Source organism: Anomaloglossus baeobatrachus, chromosome 4 (assembly GCF_048569485.1).
Source record: "Anomaloglossus baeobatrachus isolate aAnoBae1 chromosome 4, aAnoBae1.hap1, whole genome shotgun sequence".
Classification (NCBI taxonomy): Eukaryota; Metazoa; Chordata; class Amphibia; order Anura; family Aromobatidae; genus Anomaloglossus; species Anomaloglossus baeobatrachus.
In genome coordinates, this window is record NC_134356.1 from 653,089,433 (window position 1) to 653,108,502 (window position 19,070).

The 19,070-nt window shown below is 53.3% G+C and overlaps 1 protein-coding gene across 1 annotated transcript in view; it reads left to right on the forward strand.

Annotated features, from left to right (window-relative positions):
• Positions 1 to 19,070, forward strand: part of ATP13A1 (ATPase 13A1) — a 186,602-nt gene that overhangs the window by 130,514 nt on the left and 37,018 nt on the right. Inside the window, exons 19-20 of the mRNA XM_075346481.1 lie at positions 8,099 to 8,195; positions 9,032 to 9,213. Coding sequence (XP_075202596.1) covers positions 8,099 to 8,195; positions 9,032 to 9,213 — 279 coding nt within the window. The remainder of the gene's footprint in view (positions 1 to 8,098; positions 8,196 to 9,031; positions 9,214 to 19,070) is intronic.

Genomic DNA, 19,070 nt, shown 5'->3' on the forward strand with positions numbered 1-19,070 from the left:
CCCATAGTGCTGCTCATAGCCCCTATAGATCGCACAAGTCCCCCTGTGTTAGATATCACCCCCATAGTGCTGCCCATAGCCCCTATAGATCGCACAAGTCCCCTTGTGTTAGATATCACCCCCATAGTGCTGCCCATAGCCCCTATAGATCGCACAAGTCCCCCTGTGTTAGATATCACCCCCATAGTGCTGCCCATAGCCCCTATAGATCGCACAAGTCCCCCTGTGTTAGATATCACCCCCATAGTGCTGCCCATAGCCCCTATAGATCGCACAAGTCCCCCTGTGTTAGATATCACCCCCATAGTGCTGCCCATGGCCCCTATATAGATCGCACAAGTCCCCCTGTGTTAGATATCACCCCCATAGTGCTGCCCATAGCCCCTCTAGATCGCACAAGTCCCCCTGTGTTAGATATCACCCCCATAGTGCTGCCCATAGCCCCTATAGATCGCACAAGTCCCCCTGTGTTAGATATCACCCCCATAGTGCTGCCCATAGCCCCTCTAGATCGCACAAGTCCCCCTGTGTTAGATATCACCCCCATAGTGCTGCCCATAGCCCCTATAGATCGCACAAGTCCCCCTGTGTTAGATATCACCCCCATAGTGCTGCCCATGGCCCCTATATAGATCGCACAAGTCCCCCTGTGTTAGATATCGCCCCCATAGTGCTGCCCATGGCCCCTATATAGATCGCACAAGTCCCCCTGTGTTAGATATCACCCCCTGCTGCTGCCCATAGTAAAATAAAACCCTCTTTCCTTACCTCCTCCAGCGTTTATCTCCCTCCTGTTGTCCCCCCGTGCTTCTCTTCCTTACTTCCTGGTTCTCAGTGCGGTCATGTGATCGGCACAGCAGCCTGAGATCTCTGCCTGCCTGATCACAGTGGAAGCAGGGACACGGGGAGAAACGCTGCAGGGGTAAGTAAAGCTTTTTTATTTTAGGATGAGCAGCAGCTTGGGGGCCAAATCTAACACAGGGGGCATGTACCATCACAGGGAGGCGCAGAGACATATAATATACACTGCTGCCCCAGCCCCTCACTGCAGTGCGATTTCAGCACCATTGGAGATGGACAGCGGCTGTGCATATTATATGAGCGGGAGCAGGAGATCAAAGGCTGCCACCGCAGCGTTCACCTGCTCCCAGCACAGCGCCCCCACCACCCCTGGACCCTGCAGTGTACATATATATATATATATATATATATATATATATATATATATATATATATACACCCCCCCCCCCCCCGTATATTCGGCTTATAAGACGCACCCCCTACTTTCCCCCAAAATTTGGGGGAACAAAAGTGCGTCTTATAAAGCGAAAAATACGGTAACTATTATAGTTTTCCATCCATGTGGTTGTGCAAGGATTACATTGCAGGCTGTACCTTTTTGGGCTATGTCTTTAACACAAATTTTGGGGGGCGGGAAGTTGAGGTAAACAAAAAACCCACACGTTTCTGGTTTTTAGTATATGGGTTACATCATTTTATATGTTGAAAGATTGAACTTTTTCCTCGGATCTAACTGTTTAAATGCCACCATCAGAAATTGACAGCAGCATCTAAAGTGGTTTTTCAGCAGCGATTGTAGTCAGTTATAAATAAGTACCTGGTATTTCTTTGTCGCTCCTAATTGGGAGACCCAGACAATTGGGTGGATAGCTACTGCCTCCGGAGGCCACACAAAGTATTACACTTAAAAGTGTAAGGCCCCTCCCCTTCTGGCTATACACTCTCCCGTGGGATCACGGGCTCCTCAGTTTTCATGCTTTGTGCGAAGGAGGCACACATACATGCATAGCTCCACTGTTTAGTCAGCAGCAGCTGCTGACTATGTCGGATGGAAGAAAAGAGGGCCCATACTAGGGCCCCCAGCATGCTCCCTTCTCACCCCACTCTTTGTCGGCGGTGTTTGTTAAGGTTGAGGTACCCATTGCGGGTACGGAGGCTGGAGCCCACATGCTGCATCCTTCCCCATCCCCCTTCGGGCTCTGGGTGAAGTGGGATTTTAACGGTCTCCAGGCACTGAGACCGAGCTCCATCCACAGCCCCTGGAGACTCTGCTGGATATGGAGCTGAGTATCGTCAGGGACAGACCCTGCTACGTCAAGGTACTCTGTGTCCCCGTTTATATCGCGCCCACACCGCAGCATTGCTGGGTGTGTTAGTGCGCCGGGGACAACAGCGCTGCGCGCTGGTGCCATTCCTATCTACAGCTCTGCTGAGAGGGGACATGTCTTTGAAACTGCCGCGCCGGCCGCTGTTGTCAGTTTTTTCGCTGCGGCGCGGCTGGGACTTGTGGTGCGCCGGGGACTTTTGCGCTGGCCGTGCATATATGACGGCCGCGCTTATTACTCGAGTCCCCGGCTTTTTGCGGCCTAGTTTCGTTTCGTTCCCGCCCCCAGGCCTGCCAGTCAGGGGAAGGGTGGGACGCTGTACAGAACGTCAGCGCAGAGGGCTGGAGTCTGCTTTGCATACTCCAGCCCTCACACTGGGCACAGTGGGACGCCAGTTTCCCGCACTTTGTTTGAGGCAAGCCCACGGTCCGCCCCTCTTCACAGGACGCCGGCAGCCATTCCTGTGTGCAGTCTGAGCTGGATAGAGGAGACTGGGAGACCCAGACACGGGATTCTGGTGCCCACACACCCGCTTTTTAGCGGGCGGTAAGCTGCCCTCAAGGGCTGACCCCCACTGGTGCCGAAGTGTATATTTGTATTTTATGCTTGCAGCTATACATTGCACTGTACGGTCGCGGTGATTCTCTCCTATATACCCTCCTAGATTACTCAGAGGATACAACAGCATGTCGACCGCAAAAAGCAAAGGCACAGGCTTTCTATGCTGCTTGTACCGCATGTGGGGCTGTTCTACCGGCAGGTTCCACTGATCCCCACTGTGTGCAGTGCTCGGCCCCTGTGGCACTTGCTCGGCCGGGGCCTCTGCTGGAGGTGACCCAGGCAGAACCTCCTGTGAATACTGTCCAGGTGACAGGGACGGAGTTTGCAGTTTTTGCTGACAGGTTGTCTGTGACTATGACCAAAATTCTTGAAACATTGCAGTCTAGACCAGTAACTCAGGCCATGGGCACTGTTAACTCATTGCTCCCTGGTCCCCCTCAGTTGGAACAGCTCCGGGATCCGGGGGTGTCACTTACATCCCAGGGTGATGGCTCTGACACGGACGACAGTCCCAGACAGCCTAAACGAGCTCGCTATGAGCGGCCCTCGACTTCATCTCACTGGTCAGGGTCCCAGCAGGGCTCTCTGTATGATGAGGCGGAGGTAGCTGATCAGGATTCTGATCCTGAGACCGCTCTCAATTTGGATACACCTGACGGTGACGCCATAGTGAATGATCTTATAGCGTCCATCAATAAAATGTTGGACATTTCTCCCCCTGCTCCTCTTGTGGAGGAGACAGCTTCACAGCAGGAGAAATTCCATTTCAGGTATCCCAAGCGTAAATTAAGTGTATTTCTGGACCACTCTGACTTTAGAGAAGCAATCCAGAAGCACCACGCTTATCCGGATAAGCGTTTTTCCAAAAGGCTTAAGGATACACGTTATCCTTTTCCCCCTGACGTGGTCAAGGGCTGGACCCAGTGTCCCAAAGTGGATCCTCCAATCTCCAGGCTTGCAGCCAGATCCTTAGTTGCAGTGGAAGATGGGGCGGCACTTAAGGATGCCACTGACAGGCAGATGGAGCTCTGGTTGAAGTCCATCTATGAGGCTATCGGCGCGTCGTTTGCTCCAGCATTCGCAGCCGTATGGGCACTCCAAGCTATTTCAGCTGGTCTTACACAGATTGACACGGTCACACGTACATCTGCTCCGCAGGTGGCACCCTTAACCTCTCAAATGTCTGCATTTGCGTCTTACGCGATTAATGCTGTCCTAGACTCTACGAGCCGTACGGCAGTGGCGTCCGCCAACTCCGTGGTTTTACGCAGAGCCTTGTGGTTAAGAGAATGGAAGGCAGATTCTGTTTCCAAAAAGTGTTTAACCAGTTTGCCTTTTTCTCGTGACCGACTGTTTGGTGAGCGCTTGGATGAAATCATTAAACACTCCAAGGGTAAAGATTCATCCTTACCTCAGCCCAGACAAAACAAACCCCAACAGAGGAGAGGACAGTCGGGGTTTCGGTCCTTTCGAGGCTCAGGCAGGTCCCAATTCTCCTCGTCCAAAAGGACTCAAAAGGATCAGAGGAGCTCAGATTCTTGGCGGACTCAGTCACGCCCAAAAAAGACAGCCGGAAGACCCGCTACCAAGGCGGCTTCCTCATGACTTTCGGCCTCCTCTCTCCGCATCCTCGGTCGGTGGCAGGCTCTCCCGCTTTGGCGACATTTGGCTGCCACAGGTCACAGACCGTTGGGTGAGAGACATTCTGTCTCACGGGTACAGGATAGAGTTCAGCTCTCGTCCTCCAACTCGCTTCTTCAGAACTTCTCCACCTCCCGACCGAGTCGATGCTCTGCTGCTAGCGGTGTCCACTCTAAAAGCGGAAGGAGTGGTGACCCCCGTCCCTCTGCAGGAACAGGGTCACGGTTTTTACTCCAACTTGTTTGTGGTGCCAAAAAAGGACGGGTCATTCCGTCCCGTTCTGGATCTAAAACTGCTCAACAAGCACGTAAAAACCAGGAGGTTCCGAATGGAATCCCTTCGCTCCGTCATCGCCTCAATGTCTCAAGGAGATTTCCTAGCATCTATAGACATCAAGGATGCTTATCTCCACGTGCCGATTGCTCCAGAGCACCAGCGTTTTCTACGCTTCGTTATAGGAGACGAACACCTTCAGTTCGTAGCTCTGCCTTTCGGGCTGGCGACAGCCCCACGTGTCTTCACCAAGGTCATGGCAGCAGTAGTAGCAGTCCTGCACTCGCAAGGTCACTCTGTGATCCCGTATTTGGACGATCTACTTGTCAAGGCACCCTCTCAAGAGGCATGCCAACACAGCCTGAACGTTGCGCTGGAGACTCTCCAGAGTTTCGGGTGGATCATCAACTTTTCAAAGTCAAATCTAACCCCGACCCAATCGCTAACATATCTTGGCATGGAGTTTCATACTCTCTCAGCGATAGTGAAGCTTCCGCTGGACAAACAGCGTTCACTACAGACAGGGGTGCAATCTCTCCTTCAAGGCCAGTCACACCCCTTGAGACGCCTCATGCACTTCCTAGGGAAGATGGTAGCAGCAATGGAAGCAGTCCCTTTCGCGCAGTTTCATCTCCGTCCACTACAATGGGACATTCTCCGCCAATGGGACGGGAAGTCGACGTCCCTCGACAGAGACGTCTCCCTTTCTCAGGCGGCCAAGGAATCTCTTCGGTGGTGGCTTCTCCCCACCGCTTTGTCGAAAGGAAAGTCATTTCTACCACCATCCTGGGAGGTAGTCACGACAGACGCGAGTCTATCGGGGTGGGGAGCAGTGTTTCTCCACCACAGGGCTCAAGGGACGTGGACTCAGGAAGAGTCCACCCTTCAGATCAATGTTCTGGAAATCAGAGCAGTGTATCTTGCCCTACAAGCCTTCCAGCAGTGGCTGGAAGGCAAGCAGATCCGAATTCAGTCGGACAACTCCACAGCGGTAGCGTACATCAACCACCAAGGTGGAACACGCAGTCGGCAAGCCTTCCAGGAAGTCCGGCGGATTCTGACGTGGGTGGAAGACACAGCATCCACCATATCCGCAGTTCACATCCCAGGCGTGGAAAACTGGGAAGCAGACTTCCTCAGTCGCCAGGGTATGGACCCAGGGGAATGGTCCCTTCACCCGGACGTGTTTCAGGAGATCTGTTGCCGCTGGGGGATGCCGGACGTCGACCTGATGGCATCACGGCACAACAACAAGGTCCCGGCTTTCATGGCACGGTCTCACGATCACCGAGCTCTGGCGGCAGACGCCTTAGTTCAAGATTGGTCACAGTTCCGGCTACCTTATGTGTTCCCACCTCTGGCATTGTTACCCAGAGTGCTGCGCAAGATCAGGGCCGACTGCCGCCGCGCCATCCTCGTCGCTCCAGACTGGCCGAGGAGATCGTGGTACCCAGATCTGTGGCACCTCACGGTGGGCCAACCATGGGCACTACCAGAACGACCAGACTTGCTGTCTCAAGGGCCGTTTTTCCATCTGAATTCTGCGGCCCTGAACCTGACTGTGTGGCCATTGAGTCCTGGATCCTAGCGTCTTCAGGATTATCTCGAAAGGTTATTGCCACCATGAGACAGGCTAGAAAACCATCCTCCGCCAAGATCTACCACAGGACGTGGAAGATATTCTTATCTTGGTGCGCTGCTCAGGGAGTTTCTCCCTGGCCTTTTGCATTGCCTACTTTTCTTTCCTTCCTGCAATCCGGGTTGGAAAAAGGTTTGTCGCTCAGCTCCCTTAAAGGACAAGTCTCAGCGCTATCTGTATTTTTTCAGAAACGCCTAGCACGACTTGCTCAGGTACGCACGTTCCTGCAAGGAGTTTGTCATATCGTCCCTCCTTACAAGCGGCCGTTAGAGCCCTGGGATCTGAACAAGGTTCTAATTGCTCTCCAGAAGCCGCCTTTCGAGCCTATGAAGGATGTTTCCCTTTCTCGTCTTTCACAGAAAGTGGCCTTTCTAGTAGCGGTCACGTCTCTTCGCAGAGTGTCCGAGCTAGCGGCGCTGTCATGCAAATCTCCCTTCCTGGTGTTTCACCAGGACAAGGTGGTTCTACGTCCGATTCCTGAGTTTCTCCCTAAGGTGGTATCCCCCTTTCATCTCAATCAGGATGTCACATTACCTTCCTTGTGTCCTCATCCAGTCCATCAATTTGAGAAAAGTTTGCATTTGTTGGATCTGGTCAGAGCACTCAGGATCTACATTTCCCGCACGGCGCCCTTTCGCCGCTCGGATGCACTCTTTGTCCTTGTCGCTGGTCAGCGTAAAGGGTCGCAAGCTTCCAAATCCACCCTGGCTCGGTGGATCAAGGAACCAATTCTTGAAACCTACCGTTCTGCGGGGCTTCCGGTTCCTTCAGGGCTGAAGGCCCATTCTACCAGAGCCGTGGGTGCGTCCTGGGCATTACGGCACCAGGCTACGGCTCAGCAGGTGTGCCAGGCGGCTACCTGGTCGAGTCTGCACACCTTTACCAAGCATTATCAGGTGCATACCTACGCTTCGGCGGACGCCAGCCTAGGTAGACAAGTCCTTCAGGCGGCGGTTGCCCACCTGTAGGACAGGGCCGTTTGACGGCCCTATCACGAGGTATTCTTTTACCCACCCAGGGACTGCTTTTGGACGTCCCAATTGTCTGGGTCTCCCAATTAGGAGCGACAAAGAAGAAGGGAATTTTGTTTACTTACCGTAAATTCCTTTTCTTCTAGCTCCAATTGGGAGACCCAGCACCCGCCCTGTTTTCTTAGGGATTTTTGGTTTTTTCGGGTACACATGTTGTTCATGTTGAATGGTTTCAGTTCTCCGAGGTTTCTTCGGATTGAATTTGTCTTTAAACCTGTTATTGGCTTTCCTCCTTCTTGCTTTTGCACTAAAACTGAGGAGCCCGTGATCCCACGGGAGGGTGTATAGCCAGAAGGGGAGGGGCCTTACACTTTTAAGTGTAATACTTTGTGTGGCCTCCGGAGGCAGTAGCTATACACCCAATTGTCTGGGTCTCCCAATTGGAGCTAGAAGAAAAGGAATTTACGGTAAGTAAACAAAATTCCCTTCATTACGTGCACGAACATTACAAGTCTGAAAAGGGATAAAGAGATGATCGCAAGTAAATGTATTGAAAGAGCTCTTCCTTCTTGGGGATTTGGAGTCTTAAGGGTGCTTTACACGCTGCGACATCGCAAGCGATCTCGTTAGCGATGTGACACGCCGGATCGCAGATGCAATCTGCCGAGATCGTACATGTAACCGGCGCTATAAAAAAGACCTATGTGCGATCTCGGCAGATCGCATCTGCGATCTGGCGTGTCACATCGCTAACTAGATCGCTTGCGATGTCGCAGCGTGTAAAGCACCCTTTAGACCACACCTTGAGCAGACAGAAATGGATGCCTCACGTGTGCTCTGAAATCACAGTACCAGATTGTCGCCAATGATCCGATTTCTCTTCCCAGGAGTTTGTGATTACAAGCCTGAAAGAGCTGGGATACATCACATTGATGTGTGGCGATGGGACCAACGACGTGGGGGCATTAAAGCACGCCAACGTGGGTGAGTAAAGCACCGGAGATGAGGAGAATAATGTGATTCTCCCCCAATGAGACCCCCAAGAAATGTGATCGCAGACGCAAATACACTCAGCGCTCCTGAGAGAACGATATCCAAAGGATGAGACTGTCAGGATCGTGCAAGGAGTTAAATTCTGCAAAAAAAAAATCTCTGCACCAGACATGGAAAATCCCAGCCATGCCTTTATAATGCTCGATTATATGGCTCCAAGAGACATCAGCATCACTGTCCCCATTGGGGCTCACAGTCTGGATTCCCTATCAGTCTTTGGAGTGTGGGACGAAACCGGAGAACCTAGAGGAAATCCACACAAACACGGGGAAAACATACAAACTGCTTGTAGATGTTGTCCTTGGTGGAATTTGAACCTAGGGTCTCCAAAAAGTCAATGTCCTGACACTGTCAGCCCAGATTCACATAACCAAGCTCAGTAATGACACATATACATGGTAAAAAATACTCTGGGACCCCCATACATATTATATGTTGTATATGTTGGGCAGTCCCTCCAAAATGTCAGGTTTGCCAGAGACACAAATTTGTGTGGAGACCTTTAGATCCACTACCCCATAAATTACAGTAGCCCCTTCCTTTTTCTAATACTGACCATAGAAGGCCCCCATCTCCTTCCACCGCAGGCCATCACCCCAGGACTTCACTCACCGCTTCCAGTCTTCACAGTAAAGCCTCCTCTTGCCATGTTGCTATCTTCACCCTCATGCAAGTAGTGGCCTATACTAGTAGAACCATGGACACAAAGGTCAGGTTGCCCGGGCTCATACATTAGGTCTTCACATCCGTCACCTTTATTCTCTCAGGTGTAGCGCTACTCGCCAACGCTCCAGAACGCCTGCCTGAGAAGAAGAGGAAGCCGCGGGAGGCCGTGACCGACAGCAGACCTTCTGGACCTTCATTCTCAAGCAACTCCATCAAGCCTACATCTAGGGCAGCGAGGAACCGGATCATGTCCCAGCGAGAGGAGCAACAGGCTCAGCAACGGGTGAGCTCCGGGATGGGGCTTCGTCATCTATCTGTGGGGTATAAACAAATGTTATATGGGTTAGGGGGGCACAAGTGGATGGGGTGGACTGATGGCACCACAGCAAAGCCGTAACTAGGGGTTCAGCTCAGGGGGGAAACATCTGAGTGGGCCTGTAAGCAGATAACTGTGGGAGTGCCATCAGGCTTTTTGTCTAGATTAATGGTGGTCATACCTTCTGACCGTGCACCCCTCCCCCATTAGCCGCAGATGGTTTTACTCATTATTACAAGCTCCTACTTGCCCATACACAGGAGGTTTTTGAACCCAGAGAGAGGCTTCAGTATAGAGTAGGTACCCAGTTATGAGATATGCCGTGACGTGGCAACTGGGCACATATTGATATGGCCATTTTCTTTATCGTTCCTATGGGAGACCCAGACATTGGGTGTATAGCTTCTGCCTCCGGAGGACACACAAAGTACTACACTCAAAAGTATAGCTCCTCCCTCTGAGCTTATACACGCCCTGGAGAACCAGATCTAGCCAGTTTATCGCTTTGTGTTCAGGAGGCATACATCCACACATGCATTCTCATCTGATTTTTCATTTTTGGAAAGAGTTTGAAGAAAAGCAGGTCCAAGCCTGGACCCCCGGCATGTCCCTGCTCACCCCACTGTGTCGGCGGTGCTGTTAAGGTTGATTCCAAGGCTGGAGCCTTACATGCCGTGCTCCTTCACCATCCCTCCTGGGCTCTGGCTTGAAGTGGGAGCCAGCACGGTTCTCCATGCTTGGCAGGAGACCGGTCTCCATCCGCAGCCCTTCAGGATCCTGCTGGACCGGAGCACTCGCCCCCAGGGACTTGGAACCCTGCGTCTCAGCAAGCTAAGTACCTGAGACGTGTATATATGGGGGTCCCTTGTACTTTATTGTTAGGGAGAGTGTGCTGAGTGTCTTTTGTGACATTTCCGGCGGGTTCTCTGGCTGTCGCCTGAGAACCGCGCCGATGGTGCCTGCGCGCCGGCCGCACCGCTCAAATTTAGGCCCCGGCTTCCCCGGAGGCCTACTTTCGGTTTCACTGCCCTCGCATGTCATTCATGCAGAGGTACAGTGCGGCTCCGCCCAGCGGCCGTTCTACACAGGGGAGAGACACTCCTCACTGAGTTCATGTCTCCTCCCCTGTAGGTCTCTATGGCCCTCCAGATCCCGCTCTCAGAGTGAGTCCCGCCTCCTCTCTTCACTCCGGCGCCATTTTCTCAGCGTTCTTCCCTGGATCAGCGCTGGCTGCAGCATCCCTGCTGAGGTGCTTGGGAGTCCGGGCTTTGGGATCTGGAGGGCACACAAACCGCTCCAGCGGTCTGGTAAGCCACAACCTCCGGTTGTGGACCTTCTGTATATACTCTCTGGGGGTCATTCTGGCTGAGCCCCCACTTCAGCAGCATGTCTCACACGAGGAGCAAGGCTCCAAAGCTGTATTCAGTATGCACTGCATGTAAGCTCCTACTGCCTGAACCGAGCACCTATCCACATTGTGATGCCTGCTCTAACCTGACGATGCCTCAGCCTGGAATCGCCCCCCCAGTGGTCTCTCAGGCTGCTCGCGTCCCTGTGGCTGAACCCCCGGCTTGGGTAGAATCCTTTTCTAGGTCTATCTCCCAGTCTTTTGCCGACTCCATGGGACAGCTGTCCAGGACTTTGCTGAACATGCATCAGCCCCCTTCTCAGGGCGCCTCTGCTGCTAGGGCTCTCTCAGCGGAGCTTACAGAGGATTCATCATCTGGTCCCAGACCCTGTCCTCCTAAAAGGAGACGTAGGGCTCCCTCTCCTTCCTCGTCCCGCGGCTCTGATTCAGGAGCTGACTCGCAGGACGAGGAGGATGCCTTTACAGGGGGCTCGGAGGCTAACTCCATGTGCCCCATTGATCTCTCCGAAAGTGACTCAGATGTTAGTGACTTGATTGCGTCCATTAATTCTGTACTGGATCTCAATACGCCAGTATCAGAGGAGCAACCCTCTCTGGCAGAAAAGCACCAGTTTACCTCGCCTAAGAGGACAAAGAGTGTGTTCTTTAACCACTCCAGTTTTCAGGCCGCTGTGTCCAAGCCTAGGGCCTGTCCTGACAAACGCTTCCCAAAGCATGGTTCTGATGACCGGTTTCCATTTCCACCTGAGGTGGTCAAGGAGTGGGCTCATTCACCAAAGGTAGACCCCTCGGTGTCTAGACTCTCAGCCCGGACCGTTGGATCAGTGGCTGATGGCACCTCTCTTAAGGATTCCACTGACCGCCAGGTCAACCTTCTGGCCAAATCTGTATATGAGGCGGCAGGGGCCTCGCTCTCCCCAACTTTTGCAGCAGTGTGGGCTCTCAAAGCCATCTCTGCTTCTCTAGAGGAGATGCATTCCCTCGCCAGGGAATCTATGCCCGAAATGGTTTCCTTAACTTCCCAAGCTTCAGCTTTTTCATCCTATGCCATGTCTGCCATTCTGGAGGCTTCTCACCGCACTGCGGTGGCTTCGGCTAATTCCCTCGCTATCCGCAGGATCCTGTGGCTTCGAGAGTGGAAGGCAGATGCTTCCTCGAAGAAGTTCCTTGCTGGACTCCCTTTTGCTGGGTCCAGGCTGTTCGGTGAACAGCTGGATGAAATTATTAAGGAGGCTACTGGCGGGAAGAGTACTTCCATGCCACAAACCAATACCAGGAAACCTGTCCAGGGTAGGAATCAGTCGAGGCTTCGTTCCTTTCGTTCCTCCATTTGGTCATCCTCTAAGCACTCGGCCTCGTCCACTAACTCAGCCAAGGACCAAAAATCCAGCTGGCGCACAAAAGCGCGTCCACAGAAGACCGCAGGAGCTGCTGCCACTAAGGCAGCCTCCTCTTGACTATCTGTCCGCGCCAGCAACGTCCTTAGTCGGTGGCAGGCTCTCCCACTTTGGCGACGTGTGGTTTCAACACGTCTGCGATCAGTGGGTGCGGGATATCATCTCCCACGGCTACAGGATAGAATTCTCTTCCAGCCCGCCAAACAGATTTTTTCTGTCAACTCCCCCCTGCTCCAAGGCTGCCGCCTTCTCTCAGGCCGTGGCATCCTTGCAGGCCAATGGAATAATTGTACCGGTTCCCGTCCGGGAACGGTTCAGAGGTTTCTACTCAAATCTCTTCCTAGTTCCCAAAAAGGACGGTTCCTTCCGGCCCATCCTGGATCTCAAGCTTCTCAACAAGCATGTTCAGGTGCGGTATTTTCGCATGGAGTCTCTGCGATCAGTCATTGCCTCAATGACCCAAGGGGATTTCCTGGCATCCATCGACATCAGAGATGCCTATCTGTACGTGCCAATTGCAGTTTCACACCAGCGTTGCCTACGTTTTGCAATCGGAGAGGAACATTTCCAATTCGTGGCTCTCCCCTTCGGGTTAGCCACGGCCCCTCGGGTATTCACCAAGGTTATGGCAGCAGTGGTTGCGGTTCTGCACCTCCAGGGGTTGGCAGTGATTCCTTACCTGGACGACCTTCTAGTCAAGGCTTCATCCAGCGCAGACTGTCAGCGGAGTGTCTCGCTCACTCTCGCCACTCTAGCCCAATTCGGGTGGCTTGTCAATCTGCCCAAATCCACTCTGACTCCGACCCAGAGTCTCACGTACCTAGGGATGCAGTTCGAGACTCTGCCAGCACTTGTGAAGCTGCCCTTAGTCAAACAGCAGTCCCTCCAACTGGCGGTGCGCTCTCTGCTGAGGCCCCGCCGTTATTCCATCAGGCACCTGATGCAGGTGCTGGGTCAGATGGTGGCGTCAATGGAGGCTGTTCCCTTTGCCCAGTTCCTTCTGCGTCCTCTGCAGCTGGACATTCTCCGCTGTTGGGACAAGCGGCCTTCCTCCTTGCACAGGCTAGTGGCTCTGTCGCCACAGACCAGGAGCTCTCTTCAGTGGTGGCTTCGGCCCCTCTCTCTGTCTCAGGGGCGCTCCTTCCTGGCCCCGTCCTGGGTGATCCTCACCACGGATGCCAGTCTATCCGGCTGGGGAGCGGTATGTCTCCACCACCGAGCGCAGGGCACTTGGACTCCGTCCGAGTCAACCCTCTCGATCAATGTGCTGGAAACCAGAGCTGTGCTTCTAGCTCTCCTAGCCTTTCACCACCTGTTGGCGGGCAAGCACATCCGAGTCAAGTCAGACAACGCGGCAGCGGTTGCCTACATCAATCACCAAGGCGGGACACGCAGCCGCCTGGCAATGTTGGAGGTACAACGCATCCTTCAATGGACGGAGGACTCCAAGTCCACCATATCCGCAGTCCACATCCCAGGCGTGGAAAACTGGGAAGCAGATTATCTCAGCCGTCAAACCGTGGACAGTGGCGAGTGGTCCCTGCATCCGGCAGTGTTTCAGTCAATCTGCCGCAAGTGGGGCACTCCGGAAGTGGACCTAATGGCATCCCGTCACAACAACAAGGTTCCGGTTTACGTGGCTCGCTCCCACGATCCTCAGGCCTTTGCAGGGGACGCTCTGGTTCAAGACTGGTCCCAGTTTCGTCTGTCCTACGTGTTTCCCCCTCTAGCTCTCTTGCCCAGAGTTCTGCGCAAGATCAGAATGGAGGGCCGTCGAGTCATCCTCATTGCTCCGGACTGGCCCAGGCGAGCTTAGTACCCAGACCTGCTCCATCTGTCCGTAGAGGTGCCGTGGCATCTTCCGGACCGTCCAGACCTTCTCTCACAAGGTCCGTTTTTCCGCCAGAATTCTGCGGCTCTCAGGTTGACGGCGTGGCTCTTGAGTCCTGGATCTTGACGGCTTCTGGTATCCCCCCCTGAAGTCATCTCCACTATGACTCGGGCCCGTAAGTCTTCCTCTGCCAAGATCTATCACAGGACTTGGAAGATTTTCCTGTCCTGGTGTCACTCTTCCGGCCATTCTCCTTGGCCTTTTTCCTTGCCGACCCTTCTGTCTTTTCTACAGTCCGGTCTGCAGCTAGGACTATCCCTCAACTCTCTCAAGGGACAAGTCTCAGCTTTGTCAGTTCTGTTCCAGCGGCGTATCGCCCGGCTGGCTCAGGTCCGCACCTTCATGCAAGGTGCGTCTCACATCATCCCGCCTTACCGGCGGCCCTTGGATCCCTGGGACCTCAACTTGGTTCTCACGGTTTTGCAGAAACCCCCCTTTGAGCCTCTTAGGGAGGTTTCTTTGTTTCGTCTTTCACAGAAGGTGGTCTTTCTAGTGGCCATAACTTCCCTCAGGAGAGTCTCTGATTTAGCTGCGCTCTCTTCGGAGTCACCTTTTTTGGTTTTTCATCAAGGCAAGGTGGCTCTCCGTCCGACTCCGGACTTTCTCCCTAAGGTGGTTTCTCCTTTCCACCTTAACCAGGACATTACCCTACCTTCCTTTTGTCCGGCTCCTGTTCATCGCTTTGAAAAACCGTTGCATACTCTGGATCTGGTGCGGGCGCTCCGGATCTATGTGTCTCGCACCGCTGCTCTTAGGCGGTGCACCTCTCTTTTTGTGCTAACCACAGGTCGGCGTAAGGGCCTCTCTGCTTCTAAGCCGACCTTAGCCCGTTGGATTAGGTCAACCATTTCGGATGCCTACCAGTGTTCTCAGGTGCCTCTCCCGCCGGGGATCAAGGCACACTCGACCAGAGCTGTCGGTGCCTCTTGGGCTTTAAGGCACCAGGCTACGGCTCAGCAAGTCTGTCAGGCTGCCACTTGGACTAGCCTGCATACCTTTTCAAAGCATTACCAAGTGCATGCTCATGCTTCGGCAGATGCGAGCTTGGGCAGACGCATCCTTCAGGCGGCTGTCGCCCACTTGTGAAGTTAGGCTCCGCCTACTTCTCAGTTTTTCTGTTTGTTCCCACCCATGGACTGCTTTGAGACGTCCCAATGTCTGGGTCTCCCATAGGAACGATAAAGAAAAAGAGAATTTTGTTTACTTACCGTAAATTCTTTTTCTTATAGTTCCGTATTGGGAGACCCAGCACCCTCCCTGTTGCCTGTTGGCAGTTTCTTGTTCCGCGTGTTATCACCGGCTGTTGTCGTAGACAGAGGCTCCGGTTGTTCCGGTTCTTGCTCTGTCTTTACTTGTGGGTGGCTATTCTCCTTCAGCTTTTGCACTAAACTGGCTAGATCTGGTTCTCCAGGGGGTGTATAAGCTCAGAGGGAGGAGCTACACTTTTGAGTGTAGTACTTTGGGTGTATAGCTTCTGCCTCTGGAGGACACACAATGTCTGGGTCTCCCAATACGGAACTATAAGAAAAAGAATTTACGGTAAGTAAACAAAATTCTCTTTTTTGTATGTTAAATATCTAATTTTTTCTTAGATTTCCTTTAGCAGTAATGCATGTCTATATTCTTACATTAATGATTTGCATTCTTTAGCATTTCACAGTGCAAACTGTCTATTTCTTCGGCGCTCCATTGGGAGACCCAGACGATTGGGTGTATAGCTACTGCCTCCGGAGGCCACACAAAGCATTACACTAAAAAGTGTAAGGCCCCTCCCCTTCTGGCTATACACCCCCCGTGGGAACACGGGATGCTCAGTTTTCAAGCTTTGTGCGAAGGAGGTCAGACATCCACGCATAGCTCCACTATTTAGTCAGCAGTAGCTGCTGACTATATCGGATGGAAGAAAAGAGGGCCCATATAGGGTCCCCAGCATGCTCCCTTCTCACCCCACTTGCGGTTTGTTAAGGTTGAGGTACCCATTGCGGGTACGGAGGCTGGAGCCCACATGCTGCTTTCCTTCCCCATCCCCCTAAGGGGCTCTGTGGAAGTGGGATCTTACCGGCCCCCAAACCCTGAGGCCGGGCTCCATCCACAGACCCAGAGAACCTGCTGGAGGAGCTGAGTACCGTCAGGGACAAGGCCCTGCAACATTCAGGTACTCTGTGTCCCCGCACAGACAGGCCACGCACACTCCAGACTTGCTGGGTGTGCTAGTGCGCCGGGGGCAGTAGCGCTGCGCGCTCGGGTTAGTCACTGCAGCTTAGCTGAGTGACTTTATGTGTTGGGAACTACCGCGCCGGCCGCTCCGGGAGCGGCGGCGCGGCTGGGACTTGTAGTGCGCCGGGGACTCGCGCTGACCGCGCTTTTACGGCGGCAGCGCTCATAAATCTAGTCCCCGGCTTTTGCGGCCTAGCTCCGCTTCGTTCCCGCCCCCTCCCTGTCAATCAGGGAAAGGGAGAGACGCTGTTCTATAGTCAGCGCCGAGGGCTGGAGTCTTATTTACATACTCCAGCCCTCTCACTGGACACAGTGGGGACGCAAGTTTCCCGCTCTTGGTCTAAACACGCCCAGGGCCCGCCCCTCTCCACAGGACGCCGGCAGCCATTCCTGCATGCAGTCTGGCTGGAGAACGGACACAGGCTCTGGGGGACTCAGACAAGGGACTCTGGCGACCACACACCCGCGTTTATGCGGGCGGTAAGCTGCACATAAGTGCTGGCCCCACTAGTGCCTCAGTGTTATTTGGTGCACTTTTTCCCTGTACCATATATATTTATATTGCACTGTTAGGTCGCTTCTTGGCTTATACCCTATATTGCTCTGAGGAGACAACATGTCATCCGCAAAACGCAAGGGTGCCAAGGCACAGGCGGTATGCACTGCTTGTGTCGCATGTGGGGCTAATCTACCGGCAGGTTCCAATGACCCCCATTGTGTGCAATGTTCAATCCCTGTGCCACTTCGGCAGCCAGAGTCTATGGTAGTAGTGGCCCAGGCAGAGACGCCTGTGAACCCTGCCCCGGTGACGGGGACAGAATTTGCAATTTTTGCTGATAAGATGTCTGTGACTATGACAAAAATCCTGGAGACCTTGCAGTCCAGGCCAGTTTCTCAGACCATGGACACGGCTGTGTCTATGCTCCCCGGTCCCCCTCAGTTGGAACTAATCCGTACTTCAAGGGGGTCCCAGGCATCACAGGCTGAAGACTCTGACTCGGATGACAGTCCCAGGCAGCCTAAGCGAGCTCGCTGGGAAAGACCCTCGACGTCATCACACTGGTCAGGGTCTCAACGAGAAGAGTCTCTGTATGAGGAGACAGAGGTGGGTGATCAGGAGTCTAATCCTGACACCGCTCTCAATCTAGATACCCCTGATGGTGACGCAATGGTAAATGACCTTATAGCGGCCATCAATAGACTGTTGGATATTTCTCCCCCAGCCCCTTCAGCAGAGGAGGCAGCTGCACAGCAGGAGAAGTTCCATTTTCGGTATCCCAAGCGTAAATTGAGTACTTTTCTGGACCACTCTGACTTCAGAGAAGCAGTCCAGAAACACCACGCTTATCCAGACAAGCGTTTCTCCAAACGTCTTAAGGATACCCGTTATCCCTTTCCCCCTGACGTGGTCAAACGCTGGACCCAGTGTCCAAAGGTGGATCCCCCAATATCCAGGCTTGCGGCTAGATCCATAGTTGCAGTGGAGGATGGGGCTTCACTTAAAGATGCCAATGACAGACAGATGGACCTGTGGTTGAAATCTGTCTATGAAGCTATCGGCGCGTCGTTTGCTCCAGCATTCGCGGCCGTGTGGGCACTCCAAGCTATTTCCGCTGGTCTGGCACAGGTGGACTCTATCATACGTCCAGCAGTGCCGCAGGTGGCGTCCTTAACTACGCAAATGTCTGCGTTTGCGACATACGCTATCAATGCAGTACTGGACTCTACGAGCCGTACCTCAATGGCGTCCGCCAACTCTGTGGTTTTGCGCAGAGCCTTGTGGTTAAAGGAATGGAAAGCAGATTCTGCTTCCAAGAAATGTTTAACCAGCTTGCCGCTATCTGGAGACAGACTGTTTGGTGAGCAATTGGCTGAAATCATTAAACAGTCCAAAGGTAAGGACTCCTCCTTACCCCAGCCCAGATCAAGCAAACCTCAACAGAGGAAGTGGCAGTCGAGGTTTCGGTCCTTTCGAGGCTCGGGCAAGCCCCAATTCTCCTCGTCCAAAGGGACTCAGAAGGAGCAAAGGAGCTCAGATGCCTGGCGGGCTCACTCACGCCCCAAGAAAGCAACCGGAGGACCCGCTTCCAAGCCGGCTGCCTCATGACTTTCGGCCTCCTCTCTCCGCATCCTCGGTCGGTGGCAGGCTCTCCCGCTTTTGCGACATTTGGCTGCCACAGGTCAAGGACCGGTGGGTAACAGACATTTTGTCTCACGGGTACAGGATAGAGTTCAGTTCTCGTCCTCCGCCTCGGTTCTTCAGAACTTCCCCACATCCCGACCGAGCAGATGCCCTTCTGCAGGCGGTGGGCTCTCTAAGAGCAGAAGGAGTGGTGATCCCTGTCCCTCTTTAGGAACAAGGGCAAGGTTTTTACTCCAATCTCTTTGTGGTGCCAAAAAAGGACGGCTCATTCCGTCCTGTTCTGGACCTAAAACTGCTCAACAAGCATGTGAACGCCAGGCGGTTCCGGATGGAATCCCTCCGCTCCGTCATTGCCTCAATGTCTCAAGGAGATTTCCTTGCATCAATAGACATCAAAGATGCTTATCTCCACGTGCCGATTGCTACAGAGCACCAACGCTTTCTACGTTTCGTGATAGGAGACGACCATCTACAATTCGTAGCTCTGCCATTTGGTCTGGCGACAGCCCCACGGGTTTTCACCAAGGTCATGGCGGCAGTGGTAGCAATCTTGCACTCTCAGGGACACTCGGTGATCCCTTACTTAGACGATCTGCTTGTCAAAGCACCCTCTCAAGAGGCATGCCAACTCAGCCTGAATGTTGCGCTGGAGACTCTCCAGACTTTCGGGTGGATCATCAACTTTTCAAAGTCCAATCTGTCACCGACCCAATCACTAACGTATCTTGGCATGGAGTTTCATACTCTCTCAGCGATAGTGAAGCTTCCGCTGGACAAGCAGCGGTCACTGCAGACAGGGGTGCAGTC